A 17,270-nucleotide genomic window follows, 5' to 3' on the forward strand; every position below is an offset into this window, starting at 1 on the left:
ATCAAGAAGGGGGGAAAAGCTGAGTCTTTCGCGTAGTTTTGCGTATTTCTTGTAGAAGAGCGCGAATATTGCAAAGAACAAAAATAACACACTTTAAAAATGAAATTGGAATGTAAGTTTTGCGAATCAGGGATTCGATTCTTGATCTTGAATTCATTCGCGAGAGAAACGCGTGCGTAAATTTCGCTCTTATAGAAAAGTTGCAAGTTGATTGGTGATTGATTGACTATTGCACGGCTTTTGACCAATCAACTTGTAGATTTTTCGTATGGAAGAGGGAGAGTGCCTTGCCCCCCTTCCGTGCGCCGTAAGACGAGCTAGCCAATCAGGAACGAAAGTCAGATTTATGAAACTCTACGACACGGAATTACGGAATACGCGGAGTGTCACGGAAATCGTAGGAAATTGTGCAATGTGTATATTGCAGTCGTTTTTGTGAAAGGGACGAAGCGGATGGACTCGGTGGTGGAGAATATCCGCGAATAAATCAGAATGTAAAAACCATATACGGCATCGCTGCGCCATTCCGCGGTCTCCTCGCGCCCCGGCGTAACGATTTGAACCAGCTTTCAGGCGCCGAGCGGACTTTGCCATTTAAAGCTAACCTCTATCAGCAGTCCGATCGCAGTCGGAACTCCGGGACGAGAGACACGGGACGTCGGATGGCCGCGATGGACGAGGACGCGAATCGACTGAGTAAATACATGAAGCATTCGCTGAAAACGGCGCCGAAAACAAACGTAAGAAACGTCTGGATTCGAGAAACGGAGAAGGCATCAAGGGCGACTTCGATCAGACTCCGATTAACTTGCCTGATACCTGCAATTATTTTGTTAACGTGGATGGAATTGTTAATTTTCTTATTAATTAATTGATTAGGAATGACGAATTGTATCGTTGGAAATTTTACTGTAAGCATTTTGCCAATTGAATTCATTGGAATTTGATCGCCGTCGCCCAAAGTCAAACTGAACTTCCAATTAGGAACTTAGTAATTATATACATAAGCTTATATATTAAGCTAAAGATGATTTGATTTAAGTACATTATTCGATTAAGCGTACAAGATGCGCGGAATATTGGCAGGTGCTGGAATGTCGTGTTTGCGAGGAGGTTTTCACGGTGGACGGCGTGAAGGTGCCGCGTTTGTTGCACTGCGGGCACACGGTGTGCCACTCGTGCTTGTTGCGGTTGAGGACTTGCATGTCGGAGCAGCAGTTTCTGCTGTGTCCCTTTGATCGGCAGCCCACCGCCATCCACGAGAACAGCGTCTACAGCCTGAAGAAGAACTTTGCGCTTATCGAGCTGCTCGAGCGACTCGAGCAGTCCAGCAGTCAGAAAACGTTGGTGCTGGAGCGCGAGAGGCTTCAGTCGAATCTGTCCTGCGACGAGGATGAGGCGCACACCGCAGTCCTCTACTGTACGGTCTGTGCCACGCATCTGTGCGAGGCTTGCGACACCGCCACTCACTCGTCCAAGACGCTGGGCAAACACAGACGCGTGCCGCTGTCGGAGAAGCCACGCGAGAAGCCTCGTTGTCCGATACACACGGCGCACGTGGCCGAGTTCACGTGTACGCAAGAAGGCTGCCACAACTCCTTGATGTGCTATTTATGCAAAGAGTACGGCAAACACAGTACCCACAAGGTAACATCATCTATAATCTCCTTCTTTGTATGTCCGTACATTCCTGCCATATCTTATCTATGTCTTAAATTATAGCCGGCTTTGGTCGAGGAAGAAGCAGAGAACATCAGAAAGTCCATTATTGCGGCATTGCAGAAGATGACTCAGTTTATGGAGAGCATGAGAGATACCGCACACAAGATAGGTATTTGTCTGCTTTTTTTTTTCTCTAAAATTGTATCTACTATATCTGTTCAGATTAGATACAATTTAGATTTAGAAAAAAGAATATACGGCCAAAATAATTCAATAAAAATTGTTTGAAAATTCTCAGTATTTTTAAACGGTTTTCTAAACCGTATTTCCATCGTTTCGTATTTTTTCAATTTATATCCTTGTATTTTCAGAAATAGTAATCGAAGAATTGGAAGGTTGGGCGATCGAAGATGCGAGGAGGAGAGTACGATACCATTTTGAGGAATTACGCGCTGTTCTGGCCGAACAGGAGAAAACGGCGATGGCGTACATCGAGACGGAGACTCGCGGTAGACTTTGCGCGCTGAGGCAGCAGCAGAAGGATCTCACGACCACGAGGTCGCAAGTGGCCGGTGTGTGCATCCAATGCGAAAGCATACTTGATTCCGAGGACTGGAAGTTGTTGAGCAGCTCGGAAAAGGTCAAGGAAGTGCTGGCGACATTGGAGCAACAGCAGCAACATTATGCGCAATTAGGACCGGATTTTCTCAGTCCCGAGTCCTCCATTCCTATTATATTTAGCAGGGTTCGTAAATAATTTTTATTTTGAATTATATAACATTCTGATTACCATAGTTTTTTAAATTGTAGGATAAACCTTTTTATTTTAAATAATTTGGTTTAGAACGATATTATAAAATAATTCTAGTAAATTTATATATTGATCTTCGTTTTTTTTTTTAGTATTTCAAATACTTTCAGTTTTTTCAACAAAAATAATCAGTGGTATTAAATTATCTGATTTGCTCTATCTAATATTTTATCTTCTTTTTATCTTAACACATTTCATAAATTTCTTTCTATCGCTTTATTTTTATGATAGGATAACAGGATACACATTGGGACGAAGATCGATATGCGCGTAGTGATCCTGGGATTAGATGGAGCAGGAAAAACGAGCATTTTATCTGCCATGCGAGGCGTCACGCTGCCAAGTCCACCGATTCCCACTATCGGTTTCAACGTTGAAAGCTTGGAGTACATGAATCTTGTATTTACTCTCTGGGACGTCAGCGGTCATCAAAAGTTCAGGCCACTGTGGAAGCATTACTACCATAACACGCAAGCAATTATTTTCGTGGTTGACGCTAGCGACAGGTCTCGCTTCGAAGAGGCACGAAAAGAATTATCGAAGATACTTTATGAACGAGAATTGAAGGATGCTCTACTTTTAATCTATGCTAATAAACAGGTAAATATAACGTTTTCTCATTTACATCGTAAAATTTGTTCAATAACATGTAATATTTTTTTCACGTTGATATCGCATAATACGATTGTAATTTAATTATATAATCAAATTATATTATTATTTGGATTGTATTGCATAAGAGTTCCAATCAGAAAAATATTTTTACAGGACGTTCCTGGCTGTGCGAGCGTGGAGGAGCTGATCGATGTATTCGGCTTGCATAAACTTTGTTGTGCGAGAATATGGCACATTCAGGGCTCGTCATTAGTTAGCAATGCCAGTGGTACATTGCAGGGTCTCGACTGGCTTTCGACACAATGCGTATAGAATTTTCTTTCTTTTATAAAATTAATTATGGAAAAAGAGGAGACACGTTTCACGCTAATTAGTGGCGACTTAAACGCAAGGACGAAGCAGACTGAAGTTAGATAGGTAGATAAAAATCACGCAAAATAAGTTATTTGTACGTATAGTCAACGTCGAAAATGATTTGTTTTCTAACTATTTCACAAAACAAATTCTATCGGATGTCGCATGTAGGAGAATTACATCAAAACGTAGTATCTCAACCATTTCGACGTCGACCATACTTCGATAAAATTATTATTTTTGTTATTTATAATGTAAATCTTTTTTTTTTTATTCGCTCTGTGAGCGAATGTCACAAATTTATCTTATATCGTCGCAGATCTGTTAGCTCGTCAATTCACGAGATAAACTTGTTCTATTAAACCGAATAAGTACATTTATTACGCCAACAAATAATTAACAATTAAGACTTTTTAATCAATTGGCTATCATCGCCATGACAAATCGATCATTAGTTTTGGGCAGATTAATCATCAAGAATTTCGACTCTGGCTGAGGTAATATTTTTCGCAATAAATTAAATTATTTAAATCCGATGCTTATATATACATTTCAAAATTACATCAATTTAGAAGGACTAAAACCCATGGTCGAAATATCTTGATGATTAATATGACCAAAACCAATGGTCGATTTCTCATGACGATGAGCCAATCGAGTCGATTAAAAAGTCTTGATTGTTATTCTATTAAGTCACGCTATACCAAAAAAGAAAAAAGTAATTCGTAAGTCACACGAGATAGTTGTTTCGAAGAAAAATGATGTCAGTTTATTTTCCGATATAAAAGTGGAATTACACAAGATTAACCATACGCGAACATGATATAATAAAATAGCGTGTATATGCATGTATGTACATATACAAATGGTAATAACTGGAAGCTATTTGCACAATCGATTCGTACACATTGCTACAAATGATGAAAATGGATCAGCAACAGGACTGGGTTTCGCTTGAGACCCCGCGAAAATAAACGCCTGAGCACATCTAGAAAAGTCTTATTTATTTTATTACATGGTTATTGGACTGCCTCTGATACATAATCATACCAATTGTTATCACTCGGTCACATTTGCACACATCTATCATTCTTACGTTTTTTCTTATCATTGGAGCGAGTTTTCTCTTTCTTTGAATTACGCGCGCGTACATTGTACGGAAATTGAAATAATGTATATATTATATATAATAGCATCATGTTATTTAAATTACATCTCAATTACTTTTTAATGTATATAAAAACACTTGACAAACAAAAACGGAACAACTTAGAGTCTTTTGTGGAGCTGCGCCGATGGTGGACACGGGCTTATACGACTCTCTTCTCGTTTCTTTCTTCTCTACACTTCTTTTTTTTTCTTTCTAATTTCTAATATTTGTTCTTCCGTATTCCAGCACACACTTCGCAGAAATATCGATCACTTGATTTAAGTGTGTAATATTTCAGGATAATAGACTCACTCGAATAGAAAGTTTCTTGGGCTAAGAATGTTTTAGGCGCTGCGATCGAAGCCCAAAAACACTAGCGAAACGTTGAGAAAATCGGGCGAGACTTGCTTCAGAAGCTTAAAACAGAATTCAATGTGATGCTCTCGTGGACAATGCGACGGGCGACGTAATCGTATTATCCTGCACTCTTGCTATTGTGTGTCTTCAGATTAAAATTTTGTGCCTGTGGGAGGAATTAGTGCGTGTCGCGACCACGTAGCTCCTGGAATACAGTCTGTGTTTGTGTCCACATGCGACACACTTATTTACAATTCGTCATGATCCTGCAAAATAAACAAGAAAACAAAGTCGTTAATATCGTTGATTCGCACCGAAATCGAAAGGAACTATTGGAATGTTTATATTCAGAAACGAGGAATTCCAATTTTTCTCGTCAGATATCAGAGAAGATATGAACATCATGCGCCAGTATAGTCATAAAATCTTATTAACGACGTGTAAGGTACGTAGAGTTGACACTTACATCGGTATCTGGGTGAATGCTGTTCTCCTCCTCGTCTACTTCTTCATCGTCCTCATCGTCCTTATTATCTGCATTTTCCTTGGCCTCCAAATCTCTTCGCTTCCTCTCCTCCTCATCCTGCGCTTCCTTCATCTTCTTTTCACCTTCCTACGATTCACGGAATAAGCAAAATATTTTCCAATTAGTTTGTCATTTAAAATTTAGAGATCAATGACGAGTTAATCATGAGTTGATCATATCGGTAACAAATAAATGATAGGAAAAAAAACTGTAATATGCTTACGAAAGTAGGTTTCCAGACTTCCTCTCCGAATTTGCGTGCGACCTCCGGATCGTCGGTGATCAAAACGTTATCGAAAATGGTACCGGACTTAACTTGCCACAGGTCAAAACCGATAGCGCAGATCTCGTCACGCTTGTACAATTCAGGATCGGGTGTGTATTCGGGGTTATCGATCTCGGGATGGATCCAGGGTCCCTTGTAGTTGGGATTCTCGATTTGTTTCGGTTTCCATTCACCCTGAAAAAATTACATAATTTCAAAAGTAACGATAGATGAAGGAAGTGACCTGACAAATCCTTCGAATGCACGTCAGTCTCAGTGTACGGACCTTGTAATCAGGATTATCGATCATGGGCGCTTCCCATTCTCCGTCCATCTCGTCGTCCCAATCCTCAGGTTTCACCGCTTCGGGGTCGGGAATATGCTCGGGCTTGTCCCAATCCTCAGGCTTCTTATCATTGGGATCATCGATACTGGGTTTGTCATCCCAATCGGCAGGCTTGCTCTGAGATGGATCCTTAACCTTTTTCGGAGGTAGGAAGCTCCAATCTGCCTCCAACTCGCCGGATTCCACTTCCTCGTTGTCAATAAGCACCTGAAAAATTTGATTTTGTTGAAGAATCGTCGAACAAGATAATTTTTCGTCTGGCAAAGTAGCGATATTATCGACGTGTTGATCTTTGCCGTATGCATATAGTGAGCGGTATCACTCCCTATACAGTCAACAAACAAGATAATCTTTGCTCTACGAGATCCTGTAGCACCTATCCTCCACGGCAATCAGTGAGAACATGTGACTCTAGGTTCGATAGCACTTACAATGACTGCAACTTTACACGAACATAGCGCATATTTACCTGATAGGTGTTATCGGGTTTGACAATTAGAGTGTACAAATGCGTGTAAATGTCGTCTTTGCAACGAATATCTTTGTTGATTAAAAGGTTCTGCCCTTTGTAACTGAAGATAACGTGGACCTTCTTAGTTCCAGGTCCACAAATATCCGGTCCTAAAGAAACAAAATATATCACATAGTTTTGAAATCAATAACTAATAAATATACATATTTATGCACAATATATGCATAAATATAATTTTTTGCACGTATTTCCGGTATTTCGCATGTCATTATTTCTAAATTAGGTGAAGTTGTCGTTACGCAAGGTAACTCAAGCTTTATCTAAGCTAATTAGTTTCCGTAATGAATGTATCTTTTCTGGTGCCTGCGATACGTACAATAACTATATCACAGGGCATAATGAAAGAGTATTTCTCTCCGAGTTCCTATAGCACTTGTCACACACTGGTTGTATGACCAGTGACTCTTAGGCTCGGGATCTGATTATTCGTTATCAACAGCATAGTTCTGATAAGAAAACTTACCAAACATGATTTCGTACGGGCTCTCGCCATGCATATCCTTCTGGTCGAGAGAACAGTCGAACACTTTAACATATCCGCCTCCGCAGTCGATGTTCTGTTCGTGTTTCACGGTAAACTGAACAACAAGGGTCTTGTCCTTGTTGCTAAACGGAGTAAATTTCCTACTGAGAGCGTAAAACCTCGCGTCTTGCGACGTCTGGATACCTGAGCAAAATTTGACAAAGATAGGCTCGTTACATAAGCGAACTTGACATTCCTTTGTAAGGAATTATCTGTGTTTCTTTTCAAGTACCTTTATCATTTTCTTGATCGTTCCAGAACTTTCCGTAGCTTAAAACGAACTTTCCGAACTCCTTGCCGGGATGCTCGGAATAGATCCAATTCTTTTCCCATGAATCTGAAATATTGACAATTCTTTCGTGAATCAATAAAACAATTTTTTACGTATATTTTACTAACTAAATATGCATCCAATTTATTTAAACAAGATATATATATATATATATATATATATATATATATATTTAATCAAGATTTCAATATCTCTTTATTTTAATATATTTTATCATACGAGACAAATTGCATGTATTTCTCGAAATCTCAATTCATTTGAAACAATTAATATAAAGCGGCAACGTGTTCGCAGATACGTTTATCCCTACCGCGTCCCCGAGCGAGAAGATGAACGAAGTGGGGGTTGAGAACCGGTTAAAAATTAAGAAGGCAACGATATAACTGTACCGGCTGTCGAGAAGCGAAAAGATAACATTTAATTTCAGCGAGATACACAAGAGAGGTGAGAAAAAACGAAGCTAACTAAATCATCGCGCTTCCATTGTCACCGGTAAACATAAGAGATCTGTTTCCTCTTTGCCCGCGTTCGTTTATTCACATTGGGAACTATTGGGAAAATAAAATTGTTATGATACACGTTACGGTGTAACGGGAATAAACGAACGCGGGTTGTAATCTTTTTCCTCCGTCCATCCGAGATCGGAGTATCCCTGTCCACTCGACGCGCAAAAAAAAAAGCTACAAGAAAGGAAATCAAGGTCCATGTCATCATCATTCTTTCATATCTTGCGCACTTAAAGAAGGGCAAAGTGCAAAAGGAATTCTCTCGCTTGCCTGCTGGATCCTGAATTTAACGGGAAAATCCGTTCATATTTTCCGCACTCGGAGCGAGACAGTCTCGGCGCGGAGGCTTCGCGCGAGCGAAATAGACGGAGAAAGAAAGAGCGAGAGGGAGAGAGAAAGAGAGAAAAACGGAATGGAGGCGCAGGGAAGAGGAGGCGTAGGGAGTTACGTGGTGACGCGAACGGACCTGTAGAGCTCGCGATCTCGCCTCGGGATCGGAGTTCGGAGTTCCTTGGGGTCCCCGAAAAGCGGAGTTGCTCCGATCCGCGGTCGCGCGGTTCGCCGCTCCGGCGGTCGAGCGCACAGATCGACGGATCGATCTGTGCGGCGTCATGTAGGCGACGGCGGCGACGTGCCACGAGAGACGTGGGGAGACACGACGCTTCCGACTGCGTGTCGCTCGCCTCAGCCTCTCTCGATCCTTTCCTCGCCCGTCCGCCCGTCCGTCCGTCCGTCCTGTTTCTTTTTCTCTCTCTCTCTCTCTCTCTTTTTCCCCGGCGCACATATGGCCGATATGGCGGAAGCACGATGTGTCACGGACACGCTCCTTGACGATTCCCCGCGTGTTAACTGTCGCGAGAGCGATCTCGCGCGAGAGATACGTGGACGAGCGACGGTCGGCCGGCGGCGGGACGGAACGGAGCGACGGAACGCGGCAGGGCGTGCGGTTACCAAGGAGAGGCCGCTGCCGTGCCGCGTCCACGTCCTTCCCTGCGCGACACGTCGTCGCGTTCCCATGATCTTCGTTTCTCCGGCCGGCGTTTCCCCCTGTCGCGGTCGCGGAAGGAAGGAAGGTACGGGAGAACGCGCCTCGGCGAGGATAAAGCGAGGGTGTGGTTCGTCGCGAGACCGCGGGGCCCCCGATTGGCGACGGTCTTCGTGGCAAAAGGGAGAAGCCGCCGCCGTTGCTACCGCCGCCGCCGCCGCCGCGCGTGAACGGTTCTTCGCGACCGCGCCGGGCCCGGTCTCCTTCGAGAAAATGAATATGAATAGCGTCTACTCACCATCGCTGAACTTCTCGTCCAGATACACCTCCGCCGTAGCCGCGGAGAGGGCTAGGAGAACGACGAATGCGCAGAGGGACCGCATTATTCGGACGCCGATGAGGACGACGTGAGTCCGAGGAAACCGACGACTACGTAAATGTACCTGCCACCACGACGAACTGGCCGATAATGCCCGCTCCGCGGACGTGGTTGGTGAGTTTAGCGGCCGTCGAGGTAGACAGATGGAGGGCGCCGATTGGCGGAGGCGCGCCGGCCAATCGGCGCCGACCACGCTTACCAGGCGGTGCGCCGCGCCGCGCCGCGGCGCCGCGCGAAACTACGTCAGCGCTGATTTGTCGCGCAGCCGCTTATCCGGCGTCGATACGCACAGCGGCAGAAGAAAACCGGACTCTGAAGAAGCGGCCGAGCTTAGACCGATTGAGTTGCCGAAGGAATTTCCCGCCGTTGCCGAAGGTCACGAAGGTATTTCGCAATTTCTTGGAGAGGAAAATTCGCTGGCGGCCCTTTCAGTTTTCCTGATTTCTCTGTTTCAGTTCTCGATCGTTATTAGGTATTTTACGCGTATAATGAAACCCGGCGTCAAAAGCAAGATTGTTCTTTAAACTTTTTGGTTCTTTAGGTGTTGAAATACATTGTCCTAACCCCCGGTGCTGCTAAGTGGCAACTATAAGGGTAAAGAAGTTCTCCTTCCAAAGGGAGGGGTCCAACCAGAGGAGACACACCTCACAGAGAACACCTTTATTGAATACCTAAGAGAAAATGGATCCCTTTCGACATCAGCAATATCAGTATTTTTTGTATCAAACTGAACAGGCGAGGAGTCTCTGTCGTGTCATCTCCGCACTTGTGGAGATAATTCAGGGTTTGGTGACTTTGCACCCGACCATGGCGCATTTGCCAGTGCCCATGATAGCCGATCCATCGGAGGAGGCGACAGACCATGAAGAGATTGATTCGGAAGAGGTAGCCGATCCATCGGAGGGGACGACAGACCATGAAGAGATGGATTCGGAAGAGGTAGCCGATTCATCGGAGGAGACGACAGACCATGAAGAGTTTGATTCGGAAGAAGTAGCCGATCCATCGGAGGAGACAGACCATGAAGAGATTGATTCAGAAGAGGTAGCCGATTCATCGGAAGAGACGACAGACCATGAAGAGATTGATTCGGAAGAGGTAGCCGATCCATCGGAGGAGGCGACAGACTATGAAGGGATTGATTCGGAAGAAGATATGTAAGAGATTGACACTCAAAAAGGCCCATCATGCATCTTTTGAAGCTGTAGCTATTTACCTCTTATGGGCCAGTTTCATTAACGTCGATTAACACTGTAACCTTTTTGATATTTTTAACTAATAAAAGATTGACAGAACGTTTGAAATATGCATGTCACGCCATACCCTTATCAATAAATATTTAAGTTCTTTGTATAAATGTAATTAAGCGATCGTTATCGAGATTTCATTCGTACCTCGAAAGCGCGATAAAGATTGCCTATAAATATTTCTGTATACGTACATTTCGCATTTAATGGGCCTAAATGGACTCTCGATGGCCGTCGATATATATATCAAGCGTTTCCTCGGCAACGAGAAAGCAAACTTGGCATGGCGAGAACGAATACAATAACTTACCGTGACTCACTTCAAAATCAAGGTACTCGCCTCTCGTTGCCTCGTGAATAATTGAAATTTACAAGTGATGTACATCGAGCTAACAGCAGAGAGTTTGTTAGCTAAATTTAGCGACTGAACATAAAAGGGATCTAAAGGAAAAGAAAAAGATGAAAAATGCTCTCCTCGAAAGCGAACGCGGCACTGGCGCGCCTGAAAGAGATCGAGGAGAAATACAAGACGAAACGCAAGGAGCAGAAATGGAAAGAGGTGAATATTCCAAAGAAAAGAAAACAAAATAGCCTGTGGGAGTCCAGTCTGTAAAATAAATTTTCTAGTGTTAAAAAATTAATATTAAAATTATGATATTGTAAAGAAAAATTGAATATTTTTAAATCCGCTAATGTAGTTTAGCTGCATTTTATATTTTTGTAATGTACAATACATATTTTTTCATTTCTATATGTCCCATTATTTAAAATTATAATTTTCCCAGATGCTAAAGAAAAATCAAATAATTTTAAGTCGCTATTGTAGTTCAGCTGCATTTTACATTTTCGTAACATACAATATATATTTTTATTTCTAACATTCTGTGTAACATCCTGTCATTTAATTCTAATATTTCAGAGAGATAATTGGATTGTGATTAAACTTTTTGAAAAGAAAGTAGCAGTAGTTGTGACATTAAAGTAATACTCTGTAATTCTAGGACTCGGACAGCTCGATAAGCAGCGTTTCCATAGTTCCTTCGGAGAATCCCTCGGCGGAATCACCGAGGAAAGCCATGAGGTCTAAGATCAACATAAAAATGCCGGATACTCGATTCGAAGGACACCCGGAGGAAACGAAACTTTTGTCGAAGAGTGAGAGGTTGACGCCGGACAAAGCAGACCCGTTTAGACCTGCCGAAGACGTCGCCGAGATCGATCTTGATGTCGCAGTGCCATTAGACGATAAATCGCCGCGTTCCGCAAGAAAGCATGAAAGTCTTACCTCGGACATAATGACAATTCAGGAGAACAGTTTGATCGAAAGCGTACTTGATGACTCGGTGACTCCGTCAAAATCACTGTCGCGCTCGAAAACGTCGCGGCGAAACTCTTCCACGGTCAGCGACAGGTCTTCCGGACGCGAGGTGAGAACGAGAACGGCTGCGAGGTCCGAGGGAAGAAGGGAATCCGTCAAATCATCTGAAATCTCGAGGGGGAAAGCGCCGTCTGACAATTCGTCGATCGCGAAGCGCTTGAGATTGTCTGGAAAATCGAACGAGAAAATTTCCATGGTACGCCTCGACCTGAAAAAGCATTCGATCGAGGATAAAACGATCACGAAAACTCCGAAAGAGGTGGATTCTAAAGTTCAAGACGATACGAACGATGCGGGATCTTTGCGCGACGATGGCGTTGTCGAGGAGTCGATCAGCACGATGGAGAACGGCAGTGAAATTATTTCGGAACTTTCCCGTGCCGAAGAAAATTCTAAAATTGGAGACTCCGTTCTCGAGGACTCTAAACGTCCAACAGATGGAAACGATTCTGTGACAGCTTCAAACAGTTTGAGAGGTCTGATGGCTGAAAGCGGATATGCAAATGATACTTTCGAGGACATTTCAAGCTCGACCATTCTATCACAGCGCGAGAAAATGATTAATAGAAAGAAAGAAGTGGTCGATGCAGCGGGATCTAGCGAGAAGATAATTGACATTGTAGAACAGGTCGACAGGTCTTATCAAGACAATAATAAGGAGCACAGGTAGTTTAACATATTATTATTTGCCAATTACTTTCTCAATAGATATTTTCCGTAAATATATTAATTGTTATTATGATTATATATACATTAATGAACTTTATTATTTCAATAATAATAACAAAGACAATAAATAAGAACAATTAATGTCTGTTGCCAATTTTAACAACTTAATTTTATTGCTATAGAAATTAAAATATAATTAATTAAAAGTCTGCAAATATGATTGATTCTCGAAACATATTGTTATACATAAGTTTGTAGAGTGCTTTAATTTAACAGCGGAAAAAGTTTGAACAGCTCATGGCTTATGCCGTGATAGTTATCAGTGATTTATTATCACAAATATGACCGTCGATATTTTTGAAACGACCAAACCTTTATCAACGTGAAAATGATTTTGCGGAATGTTTTATTCGGCCGTAGGGACGGGCTAGTCATCACACTCAATCCGATGCCGAAACCAAGTTCAACCAAGGTCGATCCGGGATCGTCGAACTACGTCAACGGCTTCGAGAGCATCGTCGCAAATCCAGATAACGTTACCGCGCGCTCGATAAAATTGCCACAATCCGCTGGTTCGAGTTCGGAGAACCAGAGGAAACGTTATCAGCGTCGAGAGGCGTCGTTTCGAGACGAGAACATTTCAAGTGGTAAAATAAATAAAACGTTATAAATAATCGATGGCAGCGTCAGAATTGGAGTTACTCCAACGTAGTGTCAAGATATTAGGAAATTTATTTCAAAATAGAATTTCGTGAAAAAATTAATTCAAATGGAACAAGTAAATAGATATTCAATTGTAACTGACACAAAAAGATTTTCAATTCTGAGACTACATTAAGTGAGAATATTGGCAATTAGTAAAGTTTTATAATTTATGATTTACTTCATTACTATGCATATGTAATAACTAATTTATCGGGTTAATAAAATATTTATGCAATATTTGTGAACCGTAATTAAATTGCAGAACAATACGTCATCCAATCGCCGCGGTATAATTGTTCTTTTACAGTAGATAATCTTAAATATTCATTAAAATACTTTTTTGCCTTAAGATTCTTGTTAATCAAGAAATTATATCGTCCTGACGATGATTTTAAGATGATAATGCAATCGGTCTGACGAATCTTTCAGTCGGAAGTTCCAATAAGAACACATCGGATTCCTCGGAGTCGTCGACCGGCGACGTGACGAAGACAGATGAGAGGAAAAACTCTCCGAGGATGACTACTGTCCGGCAAGAAAGCGGCCGGAAAGAGCGCGGGGAGGCATCGAACAGAGCGAGGGAACGCGCGATGATAGATGTCACCGGATTGCCGGTGGCGAGCGACGAGGACTCGATCAAGTCGGCAAAATCTAATTCGTCGTTAGAGGCGAACGTGAAGGGGAGAGAACATGTTTTCGAGGAGAGCTTGGATCAACGGATTTCACAGAACGTCGAATATGTGCTGAGAAAATCACATAGAGACGCGTTGGCCAAGAGACATGATTTTATCGCGAGCGCGAAAGTCGCGTTAAAAGCATCGGAAAGCCCCTCCGACTGCAAAACCGTGTCTGAAACCCGGAATCCGTTGAAAACGAGAAAAGTGACGGCGAAAAAAGAAAACGAAAATTGCCGCTCTTCGGAGAAAAATAAAGTGGCAAGTATTGGCGTTGCACAATTTGTATTGATTTATGTAATATCGCAGTAGCCTCTATTTTTTTCTATCAAATCTTTTTCTAAATAATTAATAGATTTTTTAAATGGAAATGTTTTGAAATTATTATTCTAAGTTTTCATTTCGCGATTGAATGCTAGTTTGGCAATACATAAATAACTCATTGAAAGCCCAGGTGTTTAAATATATATTTTTGTCGAGAAATCATTATGCAATGATTACATAATGCGTATTTTGGCAAGAAAAGCCGCTACTTCGTCATCTCTAATAACGTTTTCAGTCTAATCACAATTGTCGCGAACACAACACCAAAGGGAAGAAGAAAAGAGCGAGAATAATGAATTCAAAGTCAGCCGGAGCTCGCGACAACACGGGAGATCGTAAGGAAGACAAAGCTTCGAGGCTTGACGGAAAACAAACGCGCGGACTTCAGAAGCGGATTGTCGAACTGCGACTGCAGCAAGAACGGGAAGATCTCCAAAAATATCTACACGAACTGAAAGACTTAAGACTAGAGTCGGGCTCCACTCGCAGCTATTTCAGACCTCTGGAATTCCCGAAAATCGCGGAATTTACGCAGCCTGGTAATTTTATAAGTTTGAACAAAGACATCTTTCACAAATCTATAAATAATTTATAGATTATAAATAATAATTTGTATAATTATTTATGGATAACTATAATGTCGATTATTACTATTTGGTTTCTATAATAGTTTCGATAAAAAGATTCCTTTATTCTCTTTCTCGGCGACAAGTAGGTCGACAATTATTATATTGCCTATGTGTCTATCTTGAATTAAAAATTCCTCTGTTTAATTAAAGATTCCATTCGTACATTTTTCCATTCGTGCGTTTTTCCATTTCGATTCATTTTATGTCATCTTAATGAACGTGCCCGAGGTGGTGAGTCGTGCCGCGGCGAATGCGCCGACAATTGCGACTCTAGCATTGAATAGAAGGAATCCGCATTGTATCGGAACAATGAGGACTGTAGACCGATAGCGGCGTAGAGTCGTATGACGAATGCATTAAATTCATTTCGCATTTAAATAGAGGCATTATGCACAAATGCATTCGAAATATATTCTCAAATATATCCTGCGCGTATATACTCTCGGCTTATTCGCGTGTCTCGAAAGTAAGGAATATTCTTTTTCTTTCAGACGTAAACGACTTGGAATTGAAGCCGGACGATCAGTTTCGAGGGAGAGTTTTGGCGATCAGACGTTGGTTGAAGGATCAATATATTCTCTATCGTGACTACTGTACTATGGCGCAAGCGATCAATGCCCACTATGTTCCCACAACGTTGGACGACACCAAAAAGGTCGGTACCTTTCTTTTCGATAGTTCCGATGTTATTTATCATTTGTCACATTGAAATATTACTAAGCAACTTCGCCGGTGGCGTAACACAACAAGGTGAGCCGTACAATGGCGATTCTCAAGAATAGAGAATAATTATTTCATACTAAGAGAATTTATACAATAAGAAATCTCACTTATCGCTATTATATTGAAAGTCTATTGCATTCTTTTATAAATTGGAGTTGAAATTGTGCTGTTTTCTTTATAAGTATAGCGACGATTCTTCTTTTATATACCGAATTGTATAACAAAAAACCCGCATTATCGAGTTTTATTAAAAGCACCATTATGTTACACGGAATATCTTGTAGGGTTTCATTAAAAATCTCTCTCTTGAATGGGATATAAACTTGGAACGCTTATTACGTCGCCTTACGTTGTCTACGTCATAAATCGATGTTAACGTGTAAAATAGCCGTGTAATCAATGTATAAAAGTATTGCATATTCCTTGACGTAATAACGTTTAAAATAGCGAGTGCACGATGACGTTTACAAAAGAGGTGCGTCACGATATTCACTCAGGACTTTTTGCGTATCGATTTTGCGTAATACGGTCGCAGGAGGAAGGGCCGGAGAAATTCTTTTATGAACCTAGGAAGCATCTAGGCCTGTTGTATGTTAGCCCGCAGATAGGTAGGCGAGAGAGCACATTACGACGAGGACAATGGACGCAATAAGGAACCGAATAAGGAAACGAATGCTTAAGAGCGCGATTGGATAACCGCGAACTCGCAAACTACCGACGAAGTTTTTTACCCGCCACTCTCGAAAGTCTTTTAAATGAGGTAAATCTTTTTTTGCTTGCAGACGATACGTGAGCTGCGAAAAACAACGATTAAAAACAGGTGACGTCGATACCTGAAATGTGTAGGTGCGCTGCACGCGACTGGTTGAAGCTGTCTATGATCTATCGTTAGATTAGATGGATGCCTCGAGATAGTGAGTAATTAAAATCTACTTATTTTTCATTAAGTTATTACAATTTTGGATAAAAGGATCAAGTTTTTAACAAATGAAAGACCGAAGAGTCACGCATGATTCTACGTTATTTTATTTCGCTTTAAATTTAATTGAAATTTACTTCTTTTTCATTAAATTATTAAAATCTTGGATAAAAGCATTAAGTTTTGTTAATAAAAGAAAGATTGAAAGATTATAGTGATTCTTCGTTATCTTATTTCGTTTCAAATTGAATTAAAAGTTACTTATTTTCTATTAAATTATTAAAATCTTGGATAAAAGTAGTAGCTTTATCAACGCGAAAGAAAGATTAAAGAATCGTGCGGGATCTGCGGGATTCTTCGTTATTTTATTTTGTTTTAAATTAATCTTAGATTTTTATACTTCAAAATCCCGAGTATTTAAATCGGACTAGATATTTTTAATATTACAAATAAAAAGGATAAACTCGCGCGCGATTATTTCGTTTGTAGTATGGAAAATCATGTAACGCGAATTATATAATTAAGTTTTTCTTAGCGAGGGGCGTTAGCTTTTTGTTGTATTAATCGCGAAATAAATGTGCATATTTAAGGAACACATGTTATAGCCTCAATAACGTAATTTTACTTGAGGCTAGAAAATATTTTCCTTTTTCTTTTTAATTAGTTCTTTTGCGCGATGCGGGATCCATATCAGATAGC

General features: G+C 41.2%; 4 protein-coding genes across 6 annotated transcripts in view; 3 read left to right on the forward strand and 1 right to left on the reverse strand.

The window, feature by feature from the left end:
- The first annotated feature begins 346 nt into the window (after positions 1–346).
- LOC139816648 (E3 ubiquitin-protein ligase TRIM23) lies at positions 347–3,946 on the forward strand. Of its 2 annotated transcripts, none has more exons than XM_071784298.1 (6): positions 347–740; positions 1,060–1,647; positions 1,723–1,831; positions 2,034–2,407; positions 2,705–3,073; positions 3,242–3,946. In XM_071784298.1, exons 1-6 carry the CDS (start codon positions 663–665, stop codon positions 3,398–3,400), a joined length of 1,677 nt encoding a protein of 558 aa, XP_071640399.1. In that variant the 5' UTR covers positions 347–662; the 3' UTR covers positions 3,401–3,946. The 2 variants fall into 2 exon arrangements, with proteins under 2 accessions (XP_071640399.1, XP_071640400.1); XM_071784299.1 differs by having other exon boundaries at positions 349–740; positions 1,087–1,647.
- Positions 3,947–4,429: 483 nt separating this feature from the next.
- Positions 4,430–9,408, reverse strand: Calr (calreticulin). The gene is made up of 8 exons (XM_071784300.1): positions 9,223–9,408; positions 7,374–7,478; positions 7,082–7,285; positions 6,556–6,707; positions 6,027–6,293; positions 5,699–5,935; positions 5,416–5,562; positions 4,430–5,215 (listed from the first exon to the last, which is right to left on the reverse strand). Exons 1-8 carry the CDS (start codon positions 9,305–9,307, stop codon positions 5,198–5,200), a joined length of 1,215 nt encoding a protein of 404 aa, XP_071640401.1. The 5' UTR covers positions 9,308–9,408; the 3' UTR covers positions 4,430–5,197.
- Positions 9,409–9,560: 152 nt separating this feature from the next.
- On the forward strand, positions 9,561–10,554 carry LOC139816653 (uncharacterized). 2 transcript variants are annotated; one of them, XM_071784305.1, is made up of 2 exons: positions 9,561–9,687; positions 9,845–10,554. In XM_071784305.1, exon 2 carries the CDS (start codon positions 9,985–9,987, stop codon positions 10,462–10,464), a length of 480 nt encoding a protein of 159 aa, XP_071640406.1. In that variant the 5' UTR covers positions 9,561–9,687; positions 9,845–9,984; the 3' UTR covers positions 10,465–10,554. The 2 variants fall into 2 exon arrangements, with proteins under 2 accessions (XP_071640406.1, XP_071640404.1); XM_071784303.1 differs by having other exon boundaries at positions 9,621–9,775.
- Positions 10,555–10,967: 413 nt separating this feature from the next.
- Positions 10,968–17,270, forward strand: part of LOC139816647 (uncharacterized) — a 33,928-nt gene continuing 27,625 nt past the window's right edge. The window contains exons 1-7 of the mRNA XM_071784297.1: positions 10,968–11,109; positions 11,552–12,594; positions 13,018–13,244; positions 13,732–14,237; positions 14,536–14,839; positions 15,421–15,584; positions 16,435–16,566. Of these exons, the coding sequence (XP_071640398.1) occupies positions 11,017–11,109; positions 11,552–12,594; positions 13,018–13,244; positions 13,732–14,237; positions 14,536–14,839; positions 15,421–15,584; positions 16,435–16,476 (2,379 nt within the window). The 5' untranslated portion in view covers positions 10,968–11,016 and the 3' untranslated portion in view covers positions 16,477–16,566. The remainder of the gene's footprint in view (positions 11,110–11,551; positions 12,595–13,017; positions 13,245–13,731; positions 14,238–14,535; positions 14,840–15,420; positions 15,585–16,434; positions 16,567–17,270) is intronic.

Source organism: Temnothorax longispinosus, chromosome 7 (genome assembly GCF_030848805.1).
Source record: "Temnothorax longispinosus isolate EJ_2023e chromosome 7, Tlon_JGU_v1, whole genome shotgun sequence".
Taxonomy (NCBI): Eukaryota; Metazoa; Arthropoda; class Insecta; order Hymenoptera; family Formicidae; genus Temnothorax; species Temnothorax longispinosus.

Excerpts from the sequence above, each read along its gene's own strand:
- LOC139816648 (XM_071784298.1), top strand. The coding sequence starts at position 663 with ATGGCCGCGATGGACGAGGACGCGAATCGACTGAGTAAATACATGAAG. Across the intron at positions 741-1,059 it reads AAACGGCGCCGAAAACAAAC|CGTACAAGATGCGCGGAATA; the intron begins GTAAGAAACGTC and ends TATTCGATTAAG. Across the intron at positions 3,074-3,241 it reads TAATCTATGCTAATAAACAG|GACGTTCCTGGCTGTGCGAG; the intron begins GTAAATATAACG and ends ATATTTTTACAG.
- Calr (XM_071784300.1), bottom strand. The coding sequence starts at position 9,307 with ATGCGGTCCCTCTGCGCATTCGTCGTTCTCCTAGCCCTCTCCGCGGCT. Across the intron at positions 7,286-7,373 it reads CGATCAAGAAAATGATAAAG|GTATCCAGACGTCGCAAGAC; the intron begins GTACTTGAAAAG and ends AATTTTGCTCAG. Across the intron at positions 6,708-7,081 it reads CCCGTACGAAATCATGTTTG|GACCGGATATTTGTGGACCT; the intron begins GTAAGTTTTCTT and ends TTGTTTCTTTAG.
- LOC139816653 (XM_071784305.1), top strand. The coding sequence starts at position 9,985 with ATGGATCCCTTTCGACATCAGCAATATCAGTATTTTTTGTATCAAACT.